Source organism: Xyrauchen texanus, chromosome 28, assembly GCF_025860055.1.
Source record: "Xyrauchen texanus isolate HMW12.3.18 chromosome 28, RBS_HiC_50CHRs, whole genome shotgun sequence".
Lineage (NCBI taxonomy): Eukaryota > Metazoa > Chordata > Actinopteri > Cypriniformes > Catostomidae > Xyrauchen > Xyrauchen texanus.
Window position 1 is genome coordinate 34,461,150 of NC_068303.1, and position 25,298 is coordinate 34,486,447.

Genomic DNA, 25,298 nt, shown 5'->3' on the forward strand with positions numbered 1-25,298 from the left:
CAAGGTGGAAAATACGGGAAGGGTAGGAACTCGGATGGGAGGTGGAAACATAGGAGTGATAACGGGGTGCCAATAAGTATTAGCATGGAAGAATTAAAAAGGAATATTAAAGGAGGGAAAGTACTTAATGTACAAAGATTGAAATCAGCAAAGGAAGGAGTGATGAGAGATAGTGAATCGGTGTCAGTAGAATTTGAAGGAGAACATGTTCCAAAGAAAGTATTCTTGGGTTTTATGAGTTATCCAGTCAGGATGTTTGTACCAAAGCCGATGAGGTGCTTTAACTGCCAGAGATTTGGGCACACAGCAAAGAATTGTAATAGGCAGAGAAGGTGTGCTAGATGTGGAGGAGACCATGAATATGGGAAGTGTGGTACAGGGATTCCACCAAAATGTTGCAGTTGTGGAGGTGCCCACAATGTGGCATATGGAGGGTGTGAAATTATGAGACGGGAGACTAATATTCAAAAGATAATAGTGGAGAAAAGGATATCCTATGCTGAAGCTGTAAGAGTGTCAAAAGAGAGGGTAGATGTAATGAGAGAGCCAGAAGTTGTGGAAGAACAAGTACAATATCAAAGAACCAATGAAAGAATGTATGTGGGAAAAAGAGATCTAGTTACATTCATAGCAGGGGTGATTAATAGCACTGCAGAAGTTAAATCAAAAAATGAAAAAATCCAGTTGATAGTTAAAGCTGCAGTTAATCATTTAGGACTGGTAGGACTGACGTGGGAAGAAGTAAGAGAGAACCTTACTATTCAGTCAAGTCAAGAAGCGTCATGGGTTGGTTAATCATTTTAATGGTAATTCTTTTACAATGGAATGCTAGAAGCTTAATGGCTGAATGGTCAAGAATTTAAGCATTTCATAAATGAATTGGAAGAGAAACCAGATGTGATGTGTATACAGGAAACTTGGCTGAAACCAAGTCTTGATTTTGTAATTCATGGATACACTGTGATTAGGAAAGATAGGATTGATGGAGGAGGAGGTGGGTGTGCAACATTTATAAAGCTTGGATTGACTTATAGGTTAATAGAAATGGGAGATGAGCAGGAATATATAGCGGTGGAGGTGTGGGAAAGAGGGAAGGGATAAGTGTTATTAACTACTATAACCCATGTAAAAGGTTGATGATTGATAATTTATTAAGTATTCAAGGTCAGGATAGACAAAAAGTAATTTGGTGTGCAGACTTTAATGCTCATAGCCCTGTGTGGGGGAGGACAAACAGATGCAAATGGTAAGATAATTGAAGAATTGATGGATGAAAGAGAATTGGTCAGTCTGAATGATGGAAGGGGAACTAGGGTAAATTTAGTAACAGGAATGGAATCTGCATTAGACTTAACATTAGTTTCTAACACTTTGGCTGGAAATACTAGATGGGAGGTATGGCAAACAACTACACTGGGTAGTGATCACTACCCAGTTTTATGCAGAGTAGGTGGGAGGGAAGAAATAAGGGTAGAAGAAAGGATCCCAAAGTGGATATTTGGGAAAGCAGACTGGGATCAATTCAAGAGGATGAGTGAAGAAATAATGACTAGGATTGAAACAGCAGGAAGTATAGAGGAGATAAGTAACCAAGTTACGTCAGCAATCATAATGGCAGCGGTAGAAGCTATTCCTAAGGGGAAAAACAGAGGTAATCGGAAATTGGTGCCTTGGTGGAATGAAGAGTGTCAAAAGGCAGTGAGGAAAAGAAATAAAGCGTTTAAACTAGTAAAGAGGGATCACAATATGCAGTCATTAATTCAGTATAAAAAGCGCAGGCAGAAGTGAGAAGAACTATTCGGCAGGCAAAGAGGGCAAGTTGGAGTAAATTTTGTGATGAAATTGGAAGGTCAACACCGGTGGGTAAGGTATGGTCTATGATAAAGAGGATGGGTGGAGATAGGAGACAGTGGGAGTACCCAGTATTGACATTAGAGGAGGAGATAGGTGTCACCAATCTGGAAAAGGCAGAAATAATGGCAAAGTCGTTTACAAAGATACACAGTTCAGAAAATTTATCAGAAGAAGAGAGAAGGAGAAGGTCAGTAACTTTAAATCAAAATATGCATGCGTTAAATAGGAAGGAAGAGACTGGTAGTGTCATTGATGAGCCTTTTTCTCTGGCGGAATTGGTTAGAGCGATTAAAAGAGCAAAGCCTACTTCTCCAGGAAAGGATCAGGTGTGTTATGTAATGTTAAAACATCTTGGTGAAAGATCACTATTTAAGTTACTGGAACTTTTAACAAGATATGGAAGGAGGGAAAACTGCCAGTTGCATGGAAAGAAGCAGTAGTGATTCCAATTAGGAAACCTGGCAAAGATCCAAGTAAACCCATAAGTTATAGACCAATTGCCTTAACATCTAACTTGTGTAAGATAATGGAGAGGATGATAACAGAGAGATTGTCGTATGAAATGGAGAAAAGAGGATTACTGGTAAGTTATCAGAGTGGTTTTAGGAAGGGAAGGAACACAATGGATTCAGTAGTGAGATTAGAGACTGAAATAAGAAGGGCACAAGCAATTAAAGAGACTGTAGTTGCAGTATTCTTTGATATTGAAAAGGCTTATGATATGTTGTGGAAGGAGGGGCTATTAATCAAGTTAGATAAAATAGGTATAGGTGGGAATTTGTTTAACTGGATAAAAGATTTTCTGTTTGGTAGGAAAATTCAAGTGAGAATAGGGGCAGAAGTGTCAAGTCAATATGAGGTTGGGAATGGGACTCCTCAAGGAAGTGTGATAAGTCCTTTGTTATTTATTATAATGATAAATGATGTCTTTGCAAATGTTTCAGAAGACATTGGAACATCATTGTTTGCAGATGATGGGGCTATGTGGAAAAGAGGAAGGAATATAGAGTACACAATTAGGAAGGTACAGAAAGCAATTGATAAAGTGGTAGAATGGGCTTATGACTGGGGATTTAGGTTCTCAATAGAAAAGACTCAGACAGTCTTTTTACCAGGAAAATAATTCAGGAAGAAGTTAAGCTAATGATGTATGGGAGAGAGTTGGAGAGGGTAAGTTCCATTAAGTTTTTGGGAGTGATTTTAGATGCAAGGTTGACGTTTGCAGAACATATAAAGAAAATGGAAGACAAGTGCAAAAAAGTAATTAATGTGATGAGATGTTTGACAGGAAGAGAGTGGGGAGCCAGTCGGTCATCGCTTAAGAGTATATATGTGGCTCTGATAAGATCAGTGTTGGATTATGGTAGTATAGTGGTTGGGTCTGCAGCTAAGTCTCTTTTAATGAGGCTGGAGGTTATTCAGAATCAGGCTTTAAGAATTTGCTGTGGTGCTTTTAAAACGTCTTCAGTACCTGCCATACAAGTGGAAATGGGAGAACTGCCACTGGAATTAAGAAGGAATCAATTGATGGCAAATTACTGGGCTGGATTGCAGGGCCATAATGACTCGCATCCCACGAAAGCAGTATTGCAGGATTGCTGGGAAAATGGAAGAAAGTTAAAGGAAAACTTTGGTCAGATTGGAAATAATATAGCAAAAGAGTTAGAAGTATTTAATCTTAGAATAAGCCCTACGGTAGTTTTTCCAGAGATTGCCCCTTGGAAGATGACATGGCCTGAAGTAGACTGGTATGTGCTTGAGGAAAAAAGGAAGGGAAAGGAAGAAGTTAATCTGAAAAGTATATTTAATATCAGAGTAGGTGGAAACTATAATGAATTTATGCAGATTTATACGGATGGTGCAAAAAACCAGAGACGGAAGAAACAGGGTTTGGGGTGGCAATTCCAGGGAAAGAAGTAGAAATGAGTATAAAAACATCTAATAATTTAGGGGTATATTCTGTAGAGATGTTGGCAATTTTAAGTGCTTTGCAATGGGTGGAAAAGGTTAGACAGGAAAAGGTTTTAATATGCTCTGATTCTTTATCAGTCTTGGCAAGTTTAAGGTCATTCCATTCAAAAGCTCGGCAAGATATCCTGTATGAAGTACTTCAATTAAACACAAGATTAAGTCATATGGGATGTCAGGTTAAATTTATGTGGGTTCCAGCACATGTTGGTATTACAGGTAATGAGATGGCAGATAGGCTGGCTAAAAGGGCGCTAACAAAAGGGAATGTAGAAATGCAGGTTAATATTAGTAAAGCAGAGGTTAAAAGCATAATTTGGGGAGAAAATAAATAAAAGGTGGCAAGAGAGGTGGGATAGAGAGAAGAAAGGGAGGCACTTATACCAAATTCAGAGAAATGTAAAAGAGGATAGGGTGGGAAGTGGGAATAGGAGAGAAGAGGCTGTGATGACGAGGTTAAGGTTGGGACACTGTTCAGCTGAACAAAACACTAAAGATGATAGGGAAGCACCAGACAGGGTTGTGTGAGGGATGTCAAGAAGAGGAGACAGTGGAGCACATAATTATGAGGTGTAGGAGATATGAAATGCAGAGGCAGGTGATGAAGAATAAGTTGAGGCAGATTGGGGTGCAAGAGATTACATTAAAAGGGTTATTAAGAGCAGTAAATGGGACACAGAATAGAATATTGATGACTTTTTTAAGGGAGGCGGGAGTTTTCAATAGGATTTAATTGATAAATAAAGTTTGTTGTTTGTGTGAGTGTTTATTTGAAGGGAATTAAGGTTATGTAAGTGTAGGAAAGAGAATGGACAATGATGTTTTTGTAGTTATAGTATCTGATCCACACTCCGGAGCAGAGGGGGCGGTAATGCACCAAAAAGCTGGATGCCAACCGCCGTTAAATTGGAAAGAAGAAGAAGAAGAAGTGCATGTCAGAGCAAATGAGAATCATGAGGTCAAAGGAACTGCCTGAAGAGCTCAGAGACAGGATTGTGGCAAGGCACAGATTTGGCCAAGGTTACAAAAAAAATTCTGCTGCCCTTAAGGTTCATAAGAGCACAGTGGCCTCCATAATCCTTAAATGGAAGACGTTTGGGATGACCAGAACCCTTCCTAGAGCTGGCCGTCTGGCCAAACTGAGCTATCGGGGGAGAAGAGCCTTGGTGAAAGAGGTAAAGAAGAACCCAAAGATCACTGTTGCTGAGCTCCAGAGATGCAGTCGGGAGATGGGAGAAAGTTGTAGTAAGTCAACCATCACTGCAGCCATCCACCAGTCGGGGCTTTATGGCAGAGTGGCCCGACGGAAGCCTCTCCTCAGTGCAAGACACATGAAAGCCCGCATGGAGTTTGCTAACAAACACCTGAAGGACTCCAAGATGGTGATAAATAAGATTCTCTGGTCTGATGAGACCAAGATAGAACTTTTGGCCTTAATTCTAAGCGGTATGTGTGGAGAAATCCAGGCACTGCTCATCACCTGTCCAATACAGTCTCAACAGTGAAGCATGGTGGTGGCAGCATCATGCTGTGGGGGTGTTTTTCAGCTGCAGGGACAGGACGACTGGTTGCAATCGAGGGAAAGATGAATGCGGCCAAGTACAGGGATATCCTGGACGAAAACCTTCTCCAGAGTGCTCTGGACCTCAGACTGGGCGAAGGTTCACCTTCCAACAAGACAATGACCCTAAGCACACCGCTAAAATAACGAAGGAGTGGCTTCACAACAACTCCATGACTGTTCTTGAATGGCCCAGCCAGAGCCCTGACTTAAACCCAATTGAGCATCTCTGGAGAGACCTGAAAATGGCTGTCCACCAATGTTTACCATCCAACCTGACAGAACTGGAGAGGATCTGCAAGGAGGAATGGCAGAGGATACCCAAATCCAGATGTGAAAAACTTGATGCATCTTTCCCAAAAAGACTCATGGCTGTATTAGATCAAAAGGGTGCTTCTACTAAATACTGAACAAAGGGTCTGAATACTTAGGACCATGTGATATTTCAGTTTTTCTTTTTTAATAAATGTGCAAAAATGTCAACAATTCTGTGTTTTTCTGTTAACTTAAATGATTTAACAAATGGCTGCAATATAACAAAGAGTGAAAAATTTAAGGGGGTCTGAATACTTTCCGTACCCACTGTATATATATATATATATATATATATATATATATATATATATATATATATATATATATATACCAGCTAGATATCGGTATCGCCATATCTGTTGGCAGCTAGTTTCGTGATTTTATTTACATTGTTCCTTAATGACATTAATCTCTCTCTCACCACTTAGATGCACTCCAGGTTACTATGGCAACCCCATGAAGTTGGGCGACTCCTGTAAAAAGTGTGATTGTAATGGTAACTCTGACCCCAACCTGATCTTCAATGAATGCAACAATGTGACGGGCCAGTGTCTGAACTGCTGGGGTAACACCGTCGGGGACAACTGTGAGAGATGTGCACCAGGTTTCTATGGTGATGCCATCAGTGCCAAGGACTGTCTGGGTAGGAGCCAGTGAAGTAGCAATTAATTGCTGACCATTTGATAACCTTAATATAGAAAACTGAAAAAGTTGTGTAAATATTTTGATAAGAGGGGCGTCTGGCTAGCTCCAATTCTAAATTTGAGTAGCTTACATTCTAATAAAATTTGGACACTTAGTTTGTAGATTTTCTTTCCCTGCCAACAAAAATAATTCCAAAAAAATCCAAAGCAGGATCAAGCAAAATTAGAAAATTATGCATGTTAAACAACAAAAATAAATGTTTTCATCTTCAGTTAGAATGACAAAATGTGCTTTGCTAACTGTTAACACAAAACACTGTGAATGAACCAAGATCATCTACATTCTTGTGGACACATCTTTCGAATCAACAACCCTGCTGAGGCTAAAATAGGCTCACAATCAAACTGTAGCCACTTCTAGAAGTTATTCAAAAGAATGAATTATTATTATAATTTTTTTACTTTTGTGGGAACAATGTCCCTCGTCACGTATGTGGACATTAGGTTTATCAGCGGAGTGACGTGCAAAAAATGTGTACATTTTTTAAAGCGGAACATCAAACAAAACTAAAGACACAACTCATTCCACAAGTTTCACTGAAAAAGTAACCAGAGACACTTTTGTTGACTCTGAGCCTGTAGAAGCTCTTTACGGAATCACATCATGTTGTTGTGTAATGTGACATAGTGTGCCAAAGGTTTAACCCTTACAGTTTATAGACTTTTGAGCAATTTTCAGTCAATTGAAATTAATTTAAATTATGCATTGTGTATAGCAAAGCCCAAAAATAACACCCACGCATGTGGACGGGGTTGCATGAGGTTAATTCTACAGTTGGTGAATGCTCTTAATGTGTTTCATAAAAATGTCTCCAGTGCATTTCAGTAAAGTGTTTTTTGATCAGAGAGTTGATTGGAAGTCTCTCTCTCTCTCTCTCTCTCTCTCTCTCTCTCTGTTTCAGAGTGTTTGTGTAATGAGTGTGGTACTGCATCATGTGATGACAGGACAGGTGTATGTCACTGTAAGCCTGGGGTCACAGGTCACCTGTGTGACAAGTGTGAGGTATGACCATTAATTACACATTCATGTGTAGTGTATCAGAGCATAACATAAACATCACATTTCTGCAATCACAATCACTTATTTCTTTGCATGCATATGGGTGTTTATTCAACTACTGGCACTATTATGTCAGACAGGTTGATTTTTATGGACGCAAGCAAATGTCAGCTTTCTTTTCATGCGAAGGTCACATTAAAACTTTCATTAAAACATTTCTTGGAAACTTTTTAGCATGCCTTCATTATTTATATTTTCTACTTTTCAAAAAAGTTTTAATATATGTCTCTGCATATTAAGCTAGGATATAAGAAAGTATTTTAACACTGAAAAAGTTATATACTTCAGCTTTATGATGTGGTTTAGTGTGATTTAGTTTAACTTAGCTTTACCCAAAGAAGTTTAATTTCTAAAAGTGCACATCACTGTAAAAATTATTTCACCTTTTAGTTATCATAACTTAAAATGTAGAGTTCAGGGGCTTGGATAGCTCAGCGAGTATTGAAGCTACCACCCCTGGAGTCACGAGATCGAATCCAGGACGTACTGAGTGACTCCAGCCAGCTCTCCTAAGAAACCAAGTTGGCTAGAATGTGTGGTTCTCGATCTCGTTGGGGCATGTGGTGAGATGTGCGTGGATGCCGTGGAGAATAGCGTGGGCCTCCACACTCAACAAGCCACGTGATAAGATTGATGGTTTAAAATGCGGAGGCAACTGAGATTCGTCCTCTGCCTCCTGGATTGAGGTGAGTCACTACGTCACCACGAGGACTTAGAGCGCATTGGAAATTGGGTATTCCGAAAAGGGGAAAGTTAAAATAACTCCCCTGGATTGATCTGGTTGAAATAACTAAATTATCCAAGTTTTTGTTGGCTGAATGAAAAATTACTGAACTTAGAAAAACTATTCAGCTGAAATAAAAAACAATTATGTCAAGAGAACATCTCGTTACTGTCGTAAGCTCAGTTCCCTGATGGAGTGAACGAGGCATTGTGTCGATGAAGTGATGCTAGGGATCGATCTTGAGAGCCCAAAACATCTTCAGATCTTTGAGAAAAGGCCAATGAAAATTGAATTTGCATGCCACTCCCCCCGACATACAGGTATAAAAGTGAGGCCAGCATGCAAGTTCATTCAGGTTTTGCACTGAGGAGCCGAGACAATGTCCTGGCCATTACAGTGTTAAAGTTCTGTCTATGGCAAGAGGGACACAATGTCTCGTTCCCTTGTTCCATCAGGGAACGGAGGTTATGACAGTACCTGTGACATTCCCCTTCTGTCACTCACTCGACGTTGTGTCAATGAAGTGACACTAGGGGTCCCATATACGAAACGCCACAATTACTGATTTGGTCACGTGAACTGCCGATGCAGGTGTAGGAAAGCTACTATGAGTTTAGGAACAGATGCATTCGGGCTGCATGGAGGCTCCCCAGATGTCCCAAGACATCGTGTTCTTCCCCATAACCCTGAGGGTGGGAGGAGACGTACGATGTGGGATATTCAGCTGAGATTCAGCTGGGGCATAAAATGCTAAAAAAAAATTGCCGGGGAAGGCTTTCTTTTCCGTTCCTATTCTTTCAGGGGGAAAAGACCCTGCAGAGGCCACACCCTGCCCTGAAGAGGAGGGGAGGGTAAAAAGTAGCAAATACACCATACGGGCCCAATGGCCGGACATGTGAGAGGCGTGGTGGTAAGTCCCGCACTTCGTGGGGGATTCTAGAACACAGCGACAAGGGCAGAGAGGCTCTGCCAAGGGAGATGAGGGTCTACCACGAGGAAGGGGGAGACCATGCCATGGAAGAAACATCACAGAAAGTTAACAAGGAACCGAAAACCTGTGGAGCACTTACCAGCACAAGTACTGGGTCCGACCGCAAACTTCTCCACAGAATTCGTGAGTCAGAAGGCTAGGAGGAAGAACAACCATGGTTCACAAGTCATCAACACGCATGGGTGAGAAGAGCACACGGCTTCACCTTCAACAAAACGTACTTACCTGCTCGCACCTGAAAGAACACAAGATGAGACCGACTCAAGGTATTTGGTGTTTCCCATCCCGCTGCCCTACATATGTCTGCTAGAGAGGTGGCGTTGGCCAGTGCCCACAAGGATGCCACACCACAAGTGGGCGGGTGACTGGACCTGGTAGGCCAATGCTAAGGCAAGCCTCTGTTTGGAGACAGCGTTCCCTTTCCGCTGTCCACCAAAGCAGACAAAGAACTGCTCAGAGCATCTAAAGATATGCGTGCGATCCACATAGATCAAAGCACGCACCGGACACATCAACGATATGGCTGGGTCTGCCTCCTCCGGGGGCAGTGCTTGTAGGCTCACCACTTGATTCCTAAAAGGGTCATGGGAACCTTGGGCACTCTTCAGTGAGACTGCCTTTAAATCAACTGACTCGAGGGGCTCGAATGGAAGGGCTCTTTCCGGTTGGCCTGAGAGGATAACGGAGAGGTCCCATGAGGGAAAGAGGCGCGGTCTAGGAGGGTTCAGCCTCCTGGCGCCTCTCAGGAACCTGATGACCAGGTCGTGCTTACTGAGGGACTTACCTTGAACCACGTCGACCTTGAGACTGGAGGGGGACACCTGCCCGTCCAACTTTTTTTTTAGGAAGGCAAGCACTGACCCGACTGTGCAGCTCTGGGAGTCTTCATTCCGGCAAGAACACCACTTAGTGAAGACATGCCACTTCAGGTACTAGAGCTGCCTTGTAGAAGGGGCTCTGGCCTGAGTGATCGTGTTAACCACAGCGGGCGGTAGACCAGTTAGGTCCGCCACATCCCATCCAGGGACCAGACATGGAGATTCCAGAGGTCTGTGCGTGGGTGCCAGAGGGTGCCGCATCCCTGAGAAAGAAGGAACTCACCAGGGAGGAGCTGTCACAAGGAGTGTGAGGTCTGAGAACCAGGTCTGAGTTGGCCAGTATTGAGCCCCGAGGGTGACATGCTCCTCGTCCTCCCTGACATTGCACAGAACCTGTGCAAGTAGGCTCACTGGGGGAACTCATATTTGCACAGCCCTCAGGGCCAGCTGTGTGCCAGCGAGTCCGTGCCAAGGGGAGCTCCCATCAAGGCATACCAGAGCAGGCAGTGGGAGGATTTTTTGGAGGCAAACAGGTCTGTTAGTGCCCTGCCGAATGGACTCCAAATCAGCTGGTTGTTGAGGTCACCCAGAATGTGAGCGAAAGTGGGAGGATTTTTTGGAGGCAAACAGGTCTGTTAGTGCCCTGCCGAATCGACTCCAAATCAGCTGGACCACCTGAGGGTGGAGTCTCCAGTCTCCTCTGAGCGTTACCTGCCGCGACAGAGCATCTGCTGATGTTGAGGTCACCCAGAATGTGAGCAACCTGAGCTCCGACCCGAGATGGGAGCGCTGCGGGGATCCTCTGATCACTTACCTTGCTTAGTGCGTCCGGCACAAGGTGGGCCGGCGACTGAGGAGGAGATCCTCTCAGGACGTCCTCGAAACTCATCACCGGCGGCCGGCCGGGGATGTGGTTTGTATGGTGCAGCCGGGCACAAGAAAACGGGGGGCCACGTTCGTGGTGCTGGGGCTGGAAAGGCGATCCAACCTGAGGAGAGAGGAGACTAATCTTTTCTTGACAATGTGGGTAATGCAACCCATGTGGGGTGCCGCGAACAGAAAAGAAGGGAAAAAAAGATTTACCTCCCGGCCCTCCATCAGGGGAGGGATTGGTCTTTATACCAGCTCCTGGGTTCCAGCAGTCAGCTCCTTCCTCAGGTGGCCCATCTCAGAGACGCTTGGGAGCCCTTTTAGGGGTCTTGACAGCCGGCCTGGGCGATGGGGGCATTAAAGGATCATGCCTTGTCTGCCTCCCTCATCTCAGCCAGCTTCAGCCATTGGTGGCACTCCTGGACCACGAGTGTGGACATCGTCTGCCAGATGGCCAGCACTGTGACCTTCGTTGCTCGGAGGGCAAGATCGGTCGCCGAGCGCATTTCTTGCAGCACATCGGGATCAGAACTACCCTTATGCAGATCTCTTAGTGCCTTGGCCCGATGGACTTGTAGAAGAACCATGGGCAAGGCATAGGTGGCCTGACTGGCAGCACTGTAGGCTTTCGTCGCCAGAGACGACGTCGTCCTACAGGCTCGGGAAGGGTGTGCCGGCCGATTGAAAGTTCATTGAACTTAGAAAGTCAAGTTTACTTAAAAAGACGTTAAGGTCATATAACAAGTTAAACTTATTAGTCTGAAGTCAACTTCATGTTCTGTTTTAACAAATTTCTCTCTTAAATTGACACAACTTGAAGGCAGCATGAACACTTATTTGTTAAGTTGAAAAAATAAGATTTAAATTTTTTTACAGTGTCATGGCCAAAAGTGCCTATAACTGTAGAAACACCAAATATGCTCAAATACATGCATATACGCACCGAGCACATCTACTCTGCAACATCTTTTGAGACTCTTCTAATGTTTCACGTGCAGGAGGGTTATTATGGATTTGGCAGCTGTACGGGATGTCGTCGGTGTGAATGTGCCTCTGCTGCCATGCGTGCCACCTGCCACCCTCTTACGCACAATTGCCAGTGCCACCCTGGGGCCGGAGGCCGGTATTGTGAACGCTGTCTGCCAGGATTCTGGGATTACAGCCCATCTGGCTGCCAGAGTGAGTATGAGCTGTCTCACTGCAAATGGCCTGATTCATTGCTGGAGCAGGTTCAGCCCATTTCAAAGTTTAGTTTCTATTTTGTAACTCTTGCAACAAATTCCTCAACTCTTCAAAATCTAGGCAGGTCAGACTAAGAACTGTAGCTTTCATTTGTGAAGCATATTGGACCCCATACCCCTGTTTTCACGGTAATTTGGGTGCAGTTCTTCAGTGAGACCAAAGTTTACTTGAACCAAACAAACCAAACACTGATGCCAGTAAAGCTCTTTAGAAATTGTAGCATTTAATTTGTCATCAACGTACGTACCACAATTGTTAGCAGTCGATATCTAACACTGTTGCTATATAGTGACTCAAGTGGAAAACTTGGTAGATTTTCCCTTTACTTTTACTACCAAAATGTATGTCATGGTGAGCTGCTCGCCGAAGGCATTTTTTGCAAATACAATCAGCAATAAAAAAAAATGCAGTATACTATAACGTGCAAATTAAAAATTGTCATTAGTAGCAGTTCACTTCTGCAAGTTTGACCAGATTGCTTTCACAAGCGTTGTGAAGTGTACATGAACCGTAGCCATATCATAATTGGTTGAAGCAGACTCAGGCCTTAACAAAAGCTCTACTCTGAAAGCACCCAATATGTCAGCAATTAAAGCTGCACCAAGCAACAGCTAAATGAATAGTTCACCTAAAGTGAATACTCTGTCATGATCATGTCATGACCCACCCTCATGTTCTTTCATGGAACACAAAAAGAGATATTGAAGAATGGAAAGACTGCTCTTTTCCAAAATGAAAAAAGCACCATAAATGTTGTTACTGAATGAATATCTTGTCCTCTCAATTCTACATCTAAATAGATACCCTTACAAAAATTCTAGAGTTCTTGCAAACTAGTCACAAACTTGCCACATTTGACGCAAATTTCACACTCATTATTTTCACATGCAAATGAGCTTGTGATTTGCCACAAATGTTTGCCAGAAGTTTGCAACTCTTCACCAGTAGTGGTGAACCTGCAGCAAACCTTTGGCAAAATTGGACAATTTGCCGCAAGTTTGCTGCAAATCTAGTTAGTATGTGAAAATTAACAGTGATGTATTTGCCATGAAGTTTGCCATGCCATTACCCTACAAAGTCAGGTTTGAACTCACTGATTTCTGTTCATCCTCTCAATTCTACAATTCAGTCATATGATTTAAGAAGACTTATAGAATATGTATTATATTTATGATATGTGTATTGTGCTTTTGTCATTCTGGAGTTAATTAACTTTTTTAAATGGAAAAGAGTTGCCTGGACATACTTCAGTAATTCTCCTTTTGTGTTCCACAGAGGAAAGTCATACAGGTTTGGAGAAAACATGAGGGTGAATAAATTATGAAAATCTAAACTTTTTATAAACATTTTGGATGAACTATTAGTTTATGATCTTGTCATAGCCATTCCCTGCTCTCTACTGTACTGTACTCTTCCTTCTGGCCTTTGAATATGGTGGGACAATGAATGGGGTCAATATTTTTCCCCCTCCTCCTGAGCAGAACAGGGATGTTCCCACACCCCATCATCACCCATGATATAATGATGGCAGCTGCACACCCACACAGCTCCATGGCCACCTGTAGATGAGCACATGGATTAACACTAATGATATATTTCCTATGACATCATCATCAGCCCCAGTTTACTGCAGTTATGGTCTACGGAGGTTTTTGAGTGTGTGTTGTTTGGTATGTCTCCAACCTTAGAGATTTTTAACATATGTGCAGAAGTTTGTCAATCTGCACTCTTATTTGCACTGAATGCTGTGGATTTGTGCTGATGCTTGAAGTTTTCTGTAATAATTGTTTGTTGGGTAAATGTTTGCATTATTTACTTTCTCTCAGGCTGCTCAGGGATTAATTAATGAATTACCATAAGTGTGTCAGCAGAGGGATGGTAATGTTTTATTCATAGTATGTGTCTCTTTCTTTGAATTAAAACACTTTGTTTGTGCTCAAGTTTGTGTAGTGGCTCAGTATGCATGCATAGAGGTGTAAAATGCTCATTGTGTACTGTAATTCTGTTTATTTCACTCAGAGTGTGATTGTCCAGAGGACAATTGTGACATGCACACAGGAGAGTGTCTACCTGAGGCCTCACAAATCAATGAGTGCAATATCAGTGAGTACAATGAGACAACACAATTGAACAATTTAAATAATTCAATGTACAGTGGGGTTTAAAAGTCAACATTGAAATATGGGATTCAAAATATAATTTAAACCTGGAAATAAACTTTCTAGGACACTAATGAAATAAGCAAATCTGTTTTTTATGCTGATAATATTATTTATATTGAAAAGAAAATAGGAAATTCAAAATAGAGAGGACATGTAGGATCTATTTGCAGGCTTTAATAAAAATTATGACAGTGAAACAACAAACAAGAACTGACAAAGGCATGCAAAAACTAAAGGGTATTTATACAAACAAAAGCTAATGAGGGAATGGAAAACAGGTGAGAACAATAAGGAAAAGATGGCAGTGATGAGGACAGTGCATACTGGGTAACATAGTCCGGGGGAAACATTTCAAAATAAGAGTCCTAGGAACACATGGGAGACAGACAGTGACAATAGCATATTTTACAAGTAGATAGACAGGCTGACAGACAGGCAGACATTCCCAGACAAGTCTTCATTGCTAAAATATTGCACCAATAATTCCCCACCTGTGCAGACTGTGATGTGTGTATCTGGAATCTGATTGGAGACATTCGTCAGTCCAACAAAACTCTGGATAAGGTCAGGAACCGAGTGCTGAACATTTCTACTGGAGCTGCTGCCAATGACCGATTAAAATACTACAACTACACTGCACACAGACTACAGGTAACAACACTTAAACAGCACAGATTACAAGGAAATGCACCAACACATCACAAATTTCAGGAAGAACACAAGGTTATTTAACCAGGTTGCCTTAAATAATAGGCATGTTTTTACTGTGTTGTTAACAGGCTCAGTTTATAGGTTGGAGGAATACGTCTGCAGCGGTGAGATCTGATATTGGGCAGTTGGAGGAAGAAACGGAAGAGCTGCTTACTGACATGGAGCTGCTTGCAGGAGAGGTGAATATCATTTCAGCATATCCTCATTTAATTAATTCCTTATCTGTATTCCTACCAGTGGTGTCTTAGTGTCATTATTTCTGGCAGGGCACAAACAACCACTTAATCCGATTTTACCACTTTTTTATACATTGATGGATAATTCCAAATGCTGTCAGTCATTTCGACAGATATAAAAGAAACAAGATAAACATTGTAATCTAGTGCATCTTTTTTTACTTCACTCTCTGTCTCTCACATTCCCGCTGTGTGTTCCCTGTTTATTCCCTGGTATTAAAATGCATATTAACAGGCAGCATCAGAATCTAGATCAGATATCGTGCATCTCTTAAGGTGCGTACACACTGCCAGCGACATCGCGCGCGACAGCAACTCAATACCATTCATTTTTAATGCGAGCACAGCGACTTCCGGCGACACGAGCTGTCGTGACCGTTGACGCTAGATGTGGGCGTGTCCAGCGACGCGACAAAGTTGAGAAAAGTTCAACTTTGGAGCGACTAACGGAAGCGACAGCCAATAGGAGAGACGACGGGAGAGCTCACGTGATCCTTCTCTCTCTCTCAGCTCCTGCAGTAACGGAAAGATGGATGAAAGGCTAATTCTTGCTGTTAGAAATTTCCCAGTGCTCTATGATATGTCTCTTCCCACGTACAAGGACATTTTTAAGAAAAATACTGCGTGGAAAGGTGTATCTGAGATCGCGGGGATTTTATGGACCGGCATTTGCATTTTCGCCGCAGATAAACAGCCGCTATGGCAAACAGCATGCCTTGTTTCTCATTCATCTTTGATTTAAAGCATTTTATGTACTGATTCCATTTATATTTAGTCTTTTCCCTCCAAAATGTTTGTTTTTAGTGGCAAGAAAAGAGATTCGCTGTCAACAGCAATGGAATGGCATCCGTGAATGTCATTTATAAACGTTACTAGGCAACCAGTAGTAGGAACGCCCACTAGCGACTTCACTGGCGACCTGGAGCGATAAAGTCGCTGGCAGTGTGTATGCACCTTTATGTGTTTGGATTTTTTGTGGAGGGTCTGTGAAGATCATGACTGCGTACATCAATCATTACTTCAGCGTTTTAATACATGATAATAAAGCACAAAAATGCATAATAACAAATCTATATAGCCATCCATTCAGCCAATTATATTTGCATTACAGCAGAATGTTCGGTAATTTTAGTGCAGTAATCGTGTTAACTTAGTGTGAACTTTTGCATGTATGTATGCTCTTTAACCGGCAAAGTTTAAAAACCATGTTTTAGGGCAGTGGTTAACTGACAGGTAGAACGTGTCACATTTCCTGTTTTTTGTCTAGACTTTTATGATGAAATTCTTGTTTTGTTCCCCATTCCTGTTTCCTCTTGGATTTGTAGTCCTTTGTTGTTTTCTTACATGACTGGTTTCCCCCTGACCAACGAGCCAGCGCGCACACCTGACACAGCCAACGGGCCAACACCCACGCCTGCCACGGCCAATGCACACACCTGCCACGGCCAACGAGCTGGAAGCCTCGTCCATCCCAGAGACTGCGTTGTCAACCTTGTCCGTCCCAGAACCAGCGTTGTCAGCCTCGTCCGTCCCAGAGCCAGCGTTGCCAGCATCGTCCGTCCCAGAGCCAGCATTGCCAGCCTCGTCCATCCCAGAGCCAGCATTTCCAGCCTCATCCGTCCCAGAGCCAGGTGTACTAGCCTCGTCAGTCCCAGAGACAGTGTTGTCAACTTCGGCCATCCGGAGGTGGAGGAGGAGAAGAAAAGCTTCTGTTCCCAAGTCTCTTCCCGTGTACACGACCAAGGAGGTTGTTTCCAAGTCTCTGCCCATGTTCATGACCACAGAGGTCATTCCTGAGTCTCTGCCAGGGTTCACGACCATGGAGGTCGTTCCCAAGTCTATGCTCATGTTTACGACCATGGAGGTCATTCTCGAGTCTCTACCAGTGTTCACAACCACAGAGGTCGTTCCCAAGTCTCTGCTAGTCATCCAGGACTCTTACCCCCGAGCCTCTTACGGCTCCGCATGCTATGGCTTCGCCCCTCGAGCCTCCCATGGCTCCGCCTTCCATGGCTTCGCCCCTCGAGCCTCTCATGGCTCCTCCTTCCATGGCTTTGCACCTCGATCCTCCCACAGCTCTGCCTTCCATGGCTTCACCCCTCAAGCCTCCCATAGCTCTGCCTTCCATGGCTTCATCCCTTGAGCCTCCCATGGCTCCGCCTTCCATGAATTCACCCCTTGAGCCTCCCACGGCTCCACCTTCCATGCTCTGCCTTCGTCGAGCCTCTCCTTGCACCACCCACAGAGTCTTCCACGGCTTCGCACACTCCTCCAGAGGCTCCTCCTCCAGCAGCTCCATCCGCCTTCCAAGACACTCATCTTACAGCGCCTCTGCTTAACCCTCCTACAGCACCTCCCAGGCCTCCTGGCTCAGTCCCTGCCCTGTGGCCACCTCCCAGGCCTCCTGACCCAGTGTCGGCCATGTAGCCACCTCCAAGGCCTCCTGACCCTGTCTTGGCCCTGTGGCCGCCTAACAGGACTCCTGACCCAGTCACTACCTTGAGGTCCTTGGTCTCCTAGTCGTCAGCCTGATCTGCTCTGGTCTCCTTGGTCTCCTGGCCGTCCGCCTGATCTGCTGTGGTCTCCTGGCCATCCGCCTGATCTGCTCTGGCCTGTTTGGTCTCCAGCTCTACCTCAACCTGAACCTCTGGCTCCATCTTGATCCTCTGAGCCTGCAGCATCGCTCTGGCTCTCCATCCCTCTGGCTTATTTCCCCTGGTTTCTTTGTCAGTCTTCACATGTGTTTGTTATTCTCTGTACTTGGTTCCATGTGTTTTGTTTTCTTTATATTCTGATTTACTTTGTTTATCTTTGTTTATTAAAGCTGCATTTAGATCCTCATTTCTCACCTGCCTCGTTACAGAACGCTTACCCTAGAACTCATTGGTTTCAACAAGCTCAAGCATGGGGCTACTATCTACTATCATGTATATGCCAATAAATGCTACGCCCCTATGACAAGTGTGACGGATAAAAATAGGCAATGACAGAAATATTACAACTCAATCCCTCAGTGACTGATAAAGATTTTTTCTAGCACAACCTCTGAACATGATGCTACTCACAAACATCCCTAATGCCACATTTCAGAAAATAAATAATCTCCCAGATGCAGTTTTTTTTAACCAAAATCTCAATAATAAACAGAAAAAATGAAGATTCGGAGCATAACACTGGAATTTAAGTATAAACAAGCCCGAAACACACTGGGGACTCTTATTTTGAAATGACAAAATTATGAACAATCTATCAGTAACTATCTATAGATGTTTTTGCAGATTACGGATAGTTCTAAAAAGTAACTTTTTAGTACCGATATATTGTTTTTACAGATTAATCAGTACAGATTAATAATACCCTCTAGCTAATTTTTACCTTACACCATTAAAGGAAATCTGTTTAAGACGTTAACATGAGCACACACGTTGTCAGCTTATTAAACACAATAGGTGTAAGGACATGCATGTAAACATGCTCAGTACATAGTGAACAGGAATTCTGGCACTGGCAAAGGTGTTCATTCACTGAACATTGGGACTTATGACTTAATTGCCAGCGACATGATTATTAGGTCATGCATTAAATTGTACCTAAGATTATTCAACAACATCGCCGTAAAAATTACATGTCATACGTGGTAGATATTAAAATGTACGATGTTATAATGAAAGATAAAACACATACAGTAAATAAAAAAATAAAAATACAAAGGAGTGTATTTTTTATCTTCTTATAACTCTAATATTTAGAAGATTGTTTCTCTTTAATGTACAAGATGTAAGATAATTACAAACTGAATCTCTTTTAGAGAGAAAGGCTTTTACTTCATAATTTTACACTTGAACTCATCTACTAACAACTTGAGAGACTTTGACAACATTTCCGGTAAGTGAATACTGGAAGCAGCAATGCTCCCCTGATTTATACAGTGCATTTTAGGGAGACTTTTTAGGGAGCAAACGGGTCAGTAAAATAAAACAATTTTGTGAATGACAGCCATAGAAGTGGCCGACTCCCTGGTAACCAGATTAAAAATCTGGGAATCTAATTTAAACCTGGAAACAAACAGAAAGTTTAGAAAATTTAAAACAATGAATCATAAAACATTATGATGTCAAATTAATTAGAAAATGTTAAGATGCTGCACTACATCTAGGTCATGAATCAAATAAGCAAATTTGTGCCACTGACCATGTTGCATGTAACTCCTTTGTGGGTCGTTGACAAATAAGGGGTTCTATTTTATGAGTTCAAGCGTTATGTGCAAGGCAATGCCTTAAGTTATAAGTGCTGTCAATGGGAATGTCCATGAAGTTTTGGTATTTTCGTACGAGCATATCCTAAGTCTAGGCGCAAGTGGGTTTGGTGAAATCTGCCACAGTATACACAAAAGATGTGGCCAAGTGCCAGTTAATTTGGAGGTCTTCTCCGGTTATTCAAAGACTGCATCCTATCATATATTCCATTCCCTCAAGCACCAACTATTGAAAAAAGACAGCACATTAACCTCTTGAGTTAAGAGGTTAAGAAGTTGGTAGTGTAGTGTAGCAATTAAAAACAGAACAGATGGACAAGAAGAACATGTCTGCAATGCTGATGTTTGTTTGTGTTCCTTTGTCAGGAGGAAGCACTGAATTCACTGGGAGAGCGGGTGGATGAAGAGACGCTGGAAAGCTCCATGCTAGCGAAGACACTTAGCGCTAACCTCTCATCTCTCAATGTCCTCATAGAGGGTAATTTGAGACCTCACTCCCATTTATACAAACCGACACATAATAAACCATTAAAAAAAATTGCTTATTATGGCCTCTCTTTGAAAGACTATGGGGCTAGTCACACTTTTTACTTTAATGAATTCTTTTTTAAGAGTCAATTTGTGCACAGCCAGATACTGTACTTTAAAGTGTTGGGTAAAAAAATCAAGAAAACAAAAACATTTACACCGTTATTGCTCAGGAAAAAAGATACAGTTACTTTGTCATACTACATAGGGTACGTTGTCAAAGTGGAACCTGCCATTAGTGGTGTAGGCTTCATGTGAACATTTGGCTAGACACATCCCCCCATCATCCACCCATCTACACCTTCAGAATAATTCTAAAATAAGAGGGCTTTGTTTCACAAGTGTTTCAAACCAACATTCAAAACTACTGCTAGAGAAAAAAAACTTTTAATTATATTTACTATGATGTACCCCTTGTGACAACTTCCCTGTGTGTCAACTAGCCCTGGTCTCACTTATTTGATCATAAGTTCTGATCCTAAGTTTGATCCTGATGTCTTCTTGTCTTCCTTGTAGTTTTTTAAATAAATTTTTTATCCCAATTACTCCCCAATTTGGCATGCTCAGTTTCCACTGCTTACTAGGTCCTCGTGGTGGTGCGGTTACTCACATCAGCACATTCAAACTTGCAATTCCAAGGGTGGTAGTCAGCAGACAAAGAGCTTGTTATAAATCATTATGTGCGTGTTTTTTCAGATATGATCAGGGAGTGGGAGTTGTACAGTGTCTATCAGGAGTTGGATCCCGAGGTTAAGAGGCAGAAAACGGTAGAAGCTGAACGGATCTTGGGCTGGATGAGAAATTTGAACCTCTCACCCAAAGAGCTGCTCGCTACTAACGAGTCTTCAGAAGCCCATAATTGTGAGTTTGTTTCTAACTGAATTCTACTTTGGTGTATCTTTGTGTTATCTCACTCAACCTATCCACACATGTGTGTTTAGTGCTACGGCATGTGCGTCAGCTGGAGAAAACTCTGATGACTACAAAGGGGCGTCTGTCACCTGTGTGGGAGGTGCTGGGTCGATTCAATTCTAAACTTTCCCAGGCTCAGGGTCTCCTCAACAATGCTGAGGACTCACTGCAGCAGACACTCAGCAAATACAAGACCAACCAGCTCAAACTGCTGAGGAGAGAGGTACCTTCCATACACAATATTCCCACGTGTTGTGAATACATAAACTGGTTATGTGAGGAGAGAAGAGAGATAGCACTTTCCCCACTCATTCAAGCATTCTGTCTTGACTCCACTCCAACTCCACTCTGGGCTTTCCATTTTTAGGGCTCTACGTTTAGGGGAGAGTGGAGTTTTAGAACCAATTAATGAATGGGGATTATTAGGAGGCCATGATTGAGAAGGTCCAGTGGGGGGAATTTGGCCAGGACACCAGGGTTACACCCCCTACTCTTTACAAGAAGTGCTCTGGGATTTTTAATGACCACAGAGAGACCTCAGTTTAAAGTCCCATCCAAAGGACAGTTGTTTTTGTTTTTTTTACAGTATAGTGTCCCTGTCACTATAATGGTGCATTAGGACACACACAGACTGCAGGGTGAGAACCCCCTGCCTGCACCCCTAATAACTCTTCCAGCAGCAACCTTAGTTTTCCCAAGGAGGTCTCCCATCCAGGTACTGGCCAGGCTCAAACATGCTTAGCTTCAGTGGGCATACAGTCTTGAGCTACAGTGTGATATGGCTGGTAACATGAAGATAAGTGATACTATATACTACTACTCAGATGCACAAAAACATATTTGCAATGTATGCAATGCATAGCGGTCACATATTAAGGGGGGCTTCAGCGGCACACCAAGAGGGCATAATTGGGACAACCACCCTTCCATTAATTGTAAATAAATGTAAGCCTAAATTTGAAAACACTGTGTTTGTGCCTGCGTGTTTAGTGGAGCTGATACTATTAATATTTTATCTGTGGTGCTTTTAAAGGGGTGAATAAAGAGATGCAACTTCTACGAACATTAAAGACTGCTGATAATATGTAGTTACTATCAGTGTGGTAAACTTTGAAAAGTTGCGTCTCAATTCATCCTCTTTATTTAAAGAATTGCTTGTGTACAAATTCCTCACATTCAACAATAAATTTAAATTTGAGTCATTATTAGACTTTAAATATCTGTTATAAGCTACTTTCCTGTTACTATGCATAGACCACAGGTTTATTTATTAGGTGTTGAGGACAGATTAAAGGACAGTATTTTTATGATGGGGTGTCTGACTTTAAAAGCAATATAGTTACATTGAAGCATCATTCTGTCATTCTGTGCCCGTAATGTGCATAAGCGGTGTGGTTCCATATGTTTAAGTGTCTCTTATATACATCCTATTTATTTCTTATATATTTATCAGTTTCCTATTGTAGACCTGTGTCCATACATCCAGAAGAAACTTGTCCACTTACACATTCAATTGTGATATGATATGATATGATTTTTTTGCCACATTGCTGTTGCATAATAAGAACATTTGCAAATAATCGTAAAACCGCTTAACCGTTATTTTTACAACGTGGAATACCCACCGTAACCTACTAGTAATCCCCACCCTTACAAAAAGTAAGAGTTCAAGGCAAGTTTGCCGCAAACTTGTCACAAATTCGCCACTGATGATTTTCACATGCAAATGACTTTGTGGCAAACTTGTGGTATATTGTCCATTGTTGCCAAAGGTTTGCCGGAGGTCCACCACTACCGGTGAAGAGCTGCAAACTTCTGGCAAACATTTGGGGTGAATCAAAAGCTCATTTGCATGAGAAAATAACGAGTGACAAATTTGCTGCAAATTTGTGGCTAGTTTAGATTTTTTGAAGGGATTTCGTACTAAATATTTCAGTAACATTTTAATGTAACTAATGTAATTCAGTTAATTGAATTACATTAGTGACATATCATCAGGATACTTTTGTACTGCCTGGCTGATTGTCTGAAATTATAGAAGTCATTTTCTATTTTATCATTTTTTTATTGTTTATATTATGATCTGATGTCAGAGAAACATTTAATTTCCATTAACTCAGGCACAGCAGCATCGTCTGAAAGAGACCTACGATGCTGCAGATCAAACTCTCATTACGATTGGGGAAATCATCTCTGTGGCAAATCTGACTGTCATCGAGGTGGAAGATATGGTGATGGTAAAGCAACTTTTTCTAAACTTACTGTCTTACACATGACATGACACATAACTAGTATGGCCACAGAGTCAAAACCCAGTCTGTTATTTTGTCTATGAAACACACAAAACAAAAGCTCCATTTTCTTCACGTCATATTTTTTATTAAATTTAATAAACACTGGCTAGATGCAAGATCTAACGGAGTATAGAAGATTAGCAGTGATTAGCAATTGATTAGCAATTGATTAGTGGCTTACATTTCAGACTGTTTCTCACACCAAAAGCTATAAAAATTTCATTAGAAGACTTAAAATACTGCACATTTATGATGGTGATTATATGGTGTGGGTTTTGACAGACTGTTAGCACTGTGAATTTCTGTTGTAAAGAGCAGTGTAAAAATGTCTACTTTTTAACAGTTTTAGAACAATATGACTGTGCAAAAATAATATACATTTTTATTTTTTCCTTAACTATTTACATGCTACTCTTACTGTGAGTTTAGAATGTGCGACAACAACATGCTGAATTCGATGGGGCCAATGTACTACTGGAAAGTAAGACAGAGAAGCTGTCTCAGTCAGACAGAGAACTAGTGCTGAGAGCTGAAGACCATGCCAGTGAACTGGAGACACATGCTGAAGAACTCCAATAGTGAGTTTCATTCAACTTCTTTCAATCAGCATGCAAAACCAGCATTTAAAGGAAAAGTCAGCACAAAACATTTGTATGGTGTTTGAAATGTACTCTGATCTTTCCTTTAGTCATCTGAAACGCAGTGACATAAATGGACATGTGCAGAAAGCCCTGAACGCCTTGAAAGTATATGACAATATAGTCAAATACATTGATGATGCAGACATCACTGGCTTGACCACTCTCAACATCTCCAGCAAGACTCATGATGTAAGGGATTATTACAGCAAAGATTCATTTAGAAGATGGAGCCAGGGCTCAATAATAATGATGTTATGACTCTTCACTTGTCAGTGGCTGCAGACAGAGAAAATGTCATTGCATTCTATGCTTATAAGAGCCCTCCTAAAACAATATGTCACTGTTAAAACATCTATAATAATAATAATAAATATAATACTTGCAATTAATATGTTGCTTGGGGGGGGGACTTTTCAATAGTCGTCAATGGGGCAACATATTTTTGCCATCATAATGGTGTAGTTTCAGCATTAAATTAGCAGGGGCTCAGAGGGTGATGCTACCCAGCCAATTCCTGACCCCTGGTTAGGACTATAGCTGCTAGCTGCATTACATTCAACTCAGAAAGTCCGAATTTCCAAGTTCAGAGATTTCAAGTCGGAATCACATCTGACTTTGAATGGAAGGCAGCATATGTTCCTTTGATAAGAATGTTGTTTCCGGAACCAACAAATGATGTTCATCCAGGAACACGTTTCACTTGGCAAAACCACAGTTATTGTACAGGAATCACGGACATAAGATGCAATGACAATGCATCAAGAGGGCAATAGACACTTTCATCAACTAGTCCGAAACACTCCCACACTGCCCTGGCTCTCTTTATTTTTGAGCCCTTGCAGCCAAATTGTTCACAATGATTCCTGTGATTACCTCATGTGTTCCCTGATGTTTCTCCCAGGCAACTGATGAATTAAACTCTCAACTGAATGTCCTGAGTCCTCAGAGTGACAATGTGTTCAAAGAGGCAGCATCCCTACACTCTGAACAGATAGGTGAATCAGAGAGGGCTTTTCCTACTTTTTCCAACTTTCTGGATAAATACAATTTCCGGGAACACTTTAAAATAAGGTTACATATGTTAACATTAGGTATTGTGAACTAAAAATGAACAGTATTTTTAAACAGCATTTATAAATCCTTGTTCACATTAATTGATTAAAACACAGTTGTTCATATTATGCCACTTTGTTATAGTGCATGAAATAAAACATATTTGCAAATGGTGAAACTAACATTAACCAAGATTAACAAATGCTGTTAAATTGTTAAATTGTTAGTTCATGTTAACAAATAGTAGTTTACTAATGATAATTAAATGGAACCGTATTGTAAAGTGTTTGCTTTTGTCAAACTCTACATTTCTCTAGTATTGCTTACAGTAGTTTTGGATTATTTATACTGGCAGCCAAATGTTTGGAATAATGTACAGATTTTGCTCTTATGGAAGAA

General features: G+C 41.7%; 1 protein-coding gene across 2 annotated transcripts in view; it reads left to right on the forward strand.

Annotated features, from left to right (window-relative positions):
- lama4 (laminin, alpha 4) overlaps positions 1-25,298 on the forward strand; it is a 74,190-nt gene that overhangs the window by 23,329 nt on the left and 25,563 nt on the right. For both annotated transcript variants that reach the window (XM_052096486.1, XM_052096487.1), the window contains exons 5-17: positions 6,127-6,341; positions 7,305-7,405; positions 11,864-12,044; positions 14,127-14,210; positions 14,769-14,920; positions 15,049-15,159; positions 19,838-19,949; positions 20,696-20,860; positions 20,941-21,134; positions 23,032-23,148; positions 23,635-23,783; positions 23,894-24,035; positions 24,748-24,841. In XM_052096486.1, coding sequence (XP_051952446.1) covers positions 6,127-6,341; positions 7,305-7,405; positions 11,864-12,044; positions 14,127-14,210; positions 14,769-14,920; positions 15,049-15,159; positions 19,838-19,949; positions 20,696-20,860; positions 20,941-21,134; positions 23,032-23,148; positions 23,635-23,783; positions 23,894-24,035; positions 24,748-24,841 — 1,817 coding nt within the window. The remainder of the gene's footprint in view (positions 1-6,126; positions 6,342-7,304; positions 7,406-11,863; positions 12,045-14,126; positions 14,211-14,768; positions 14,921-15,048; positions 15,160-19,837; positions 19,950-20,695; positions 20,861-20,940; positions 21,135-23,031; positions 23,149-23,634; positions 23,784-23,893; positions 24,036-24,747; positions 24,842-25,298) is intronic.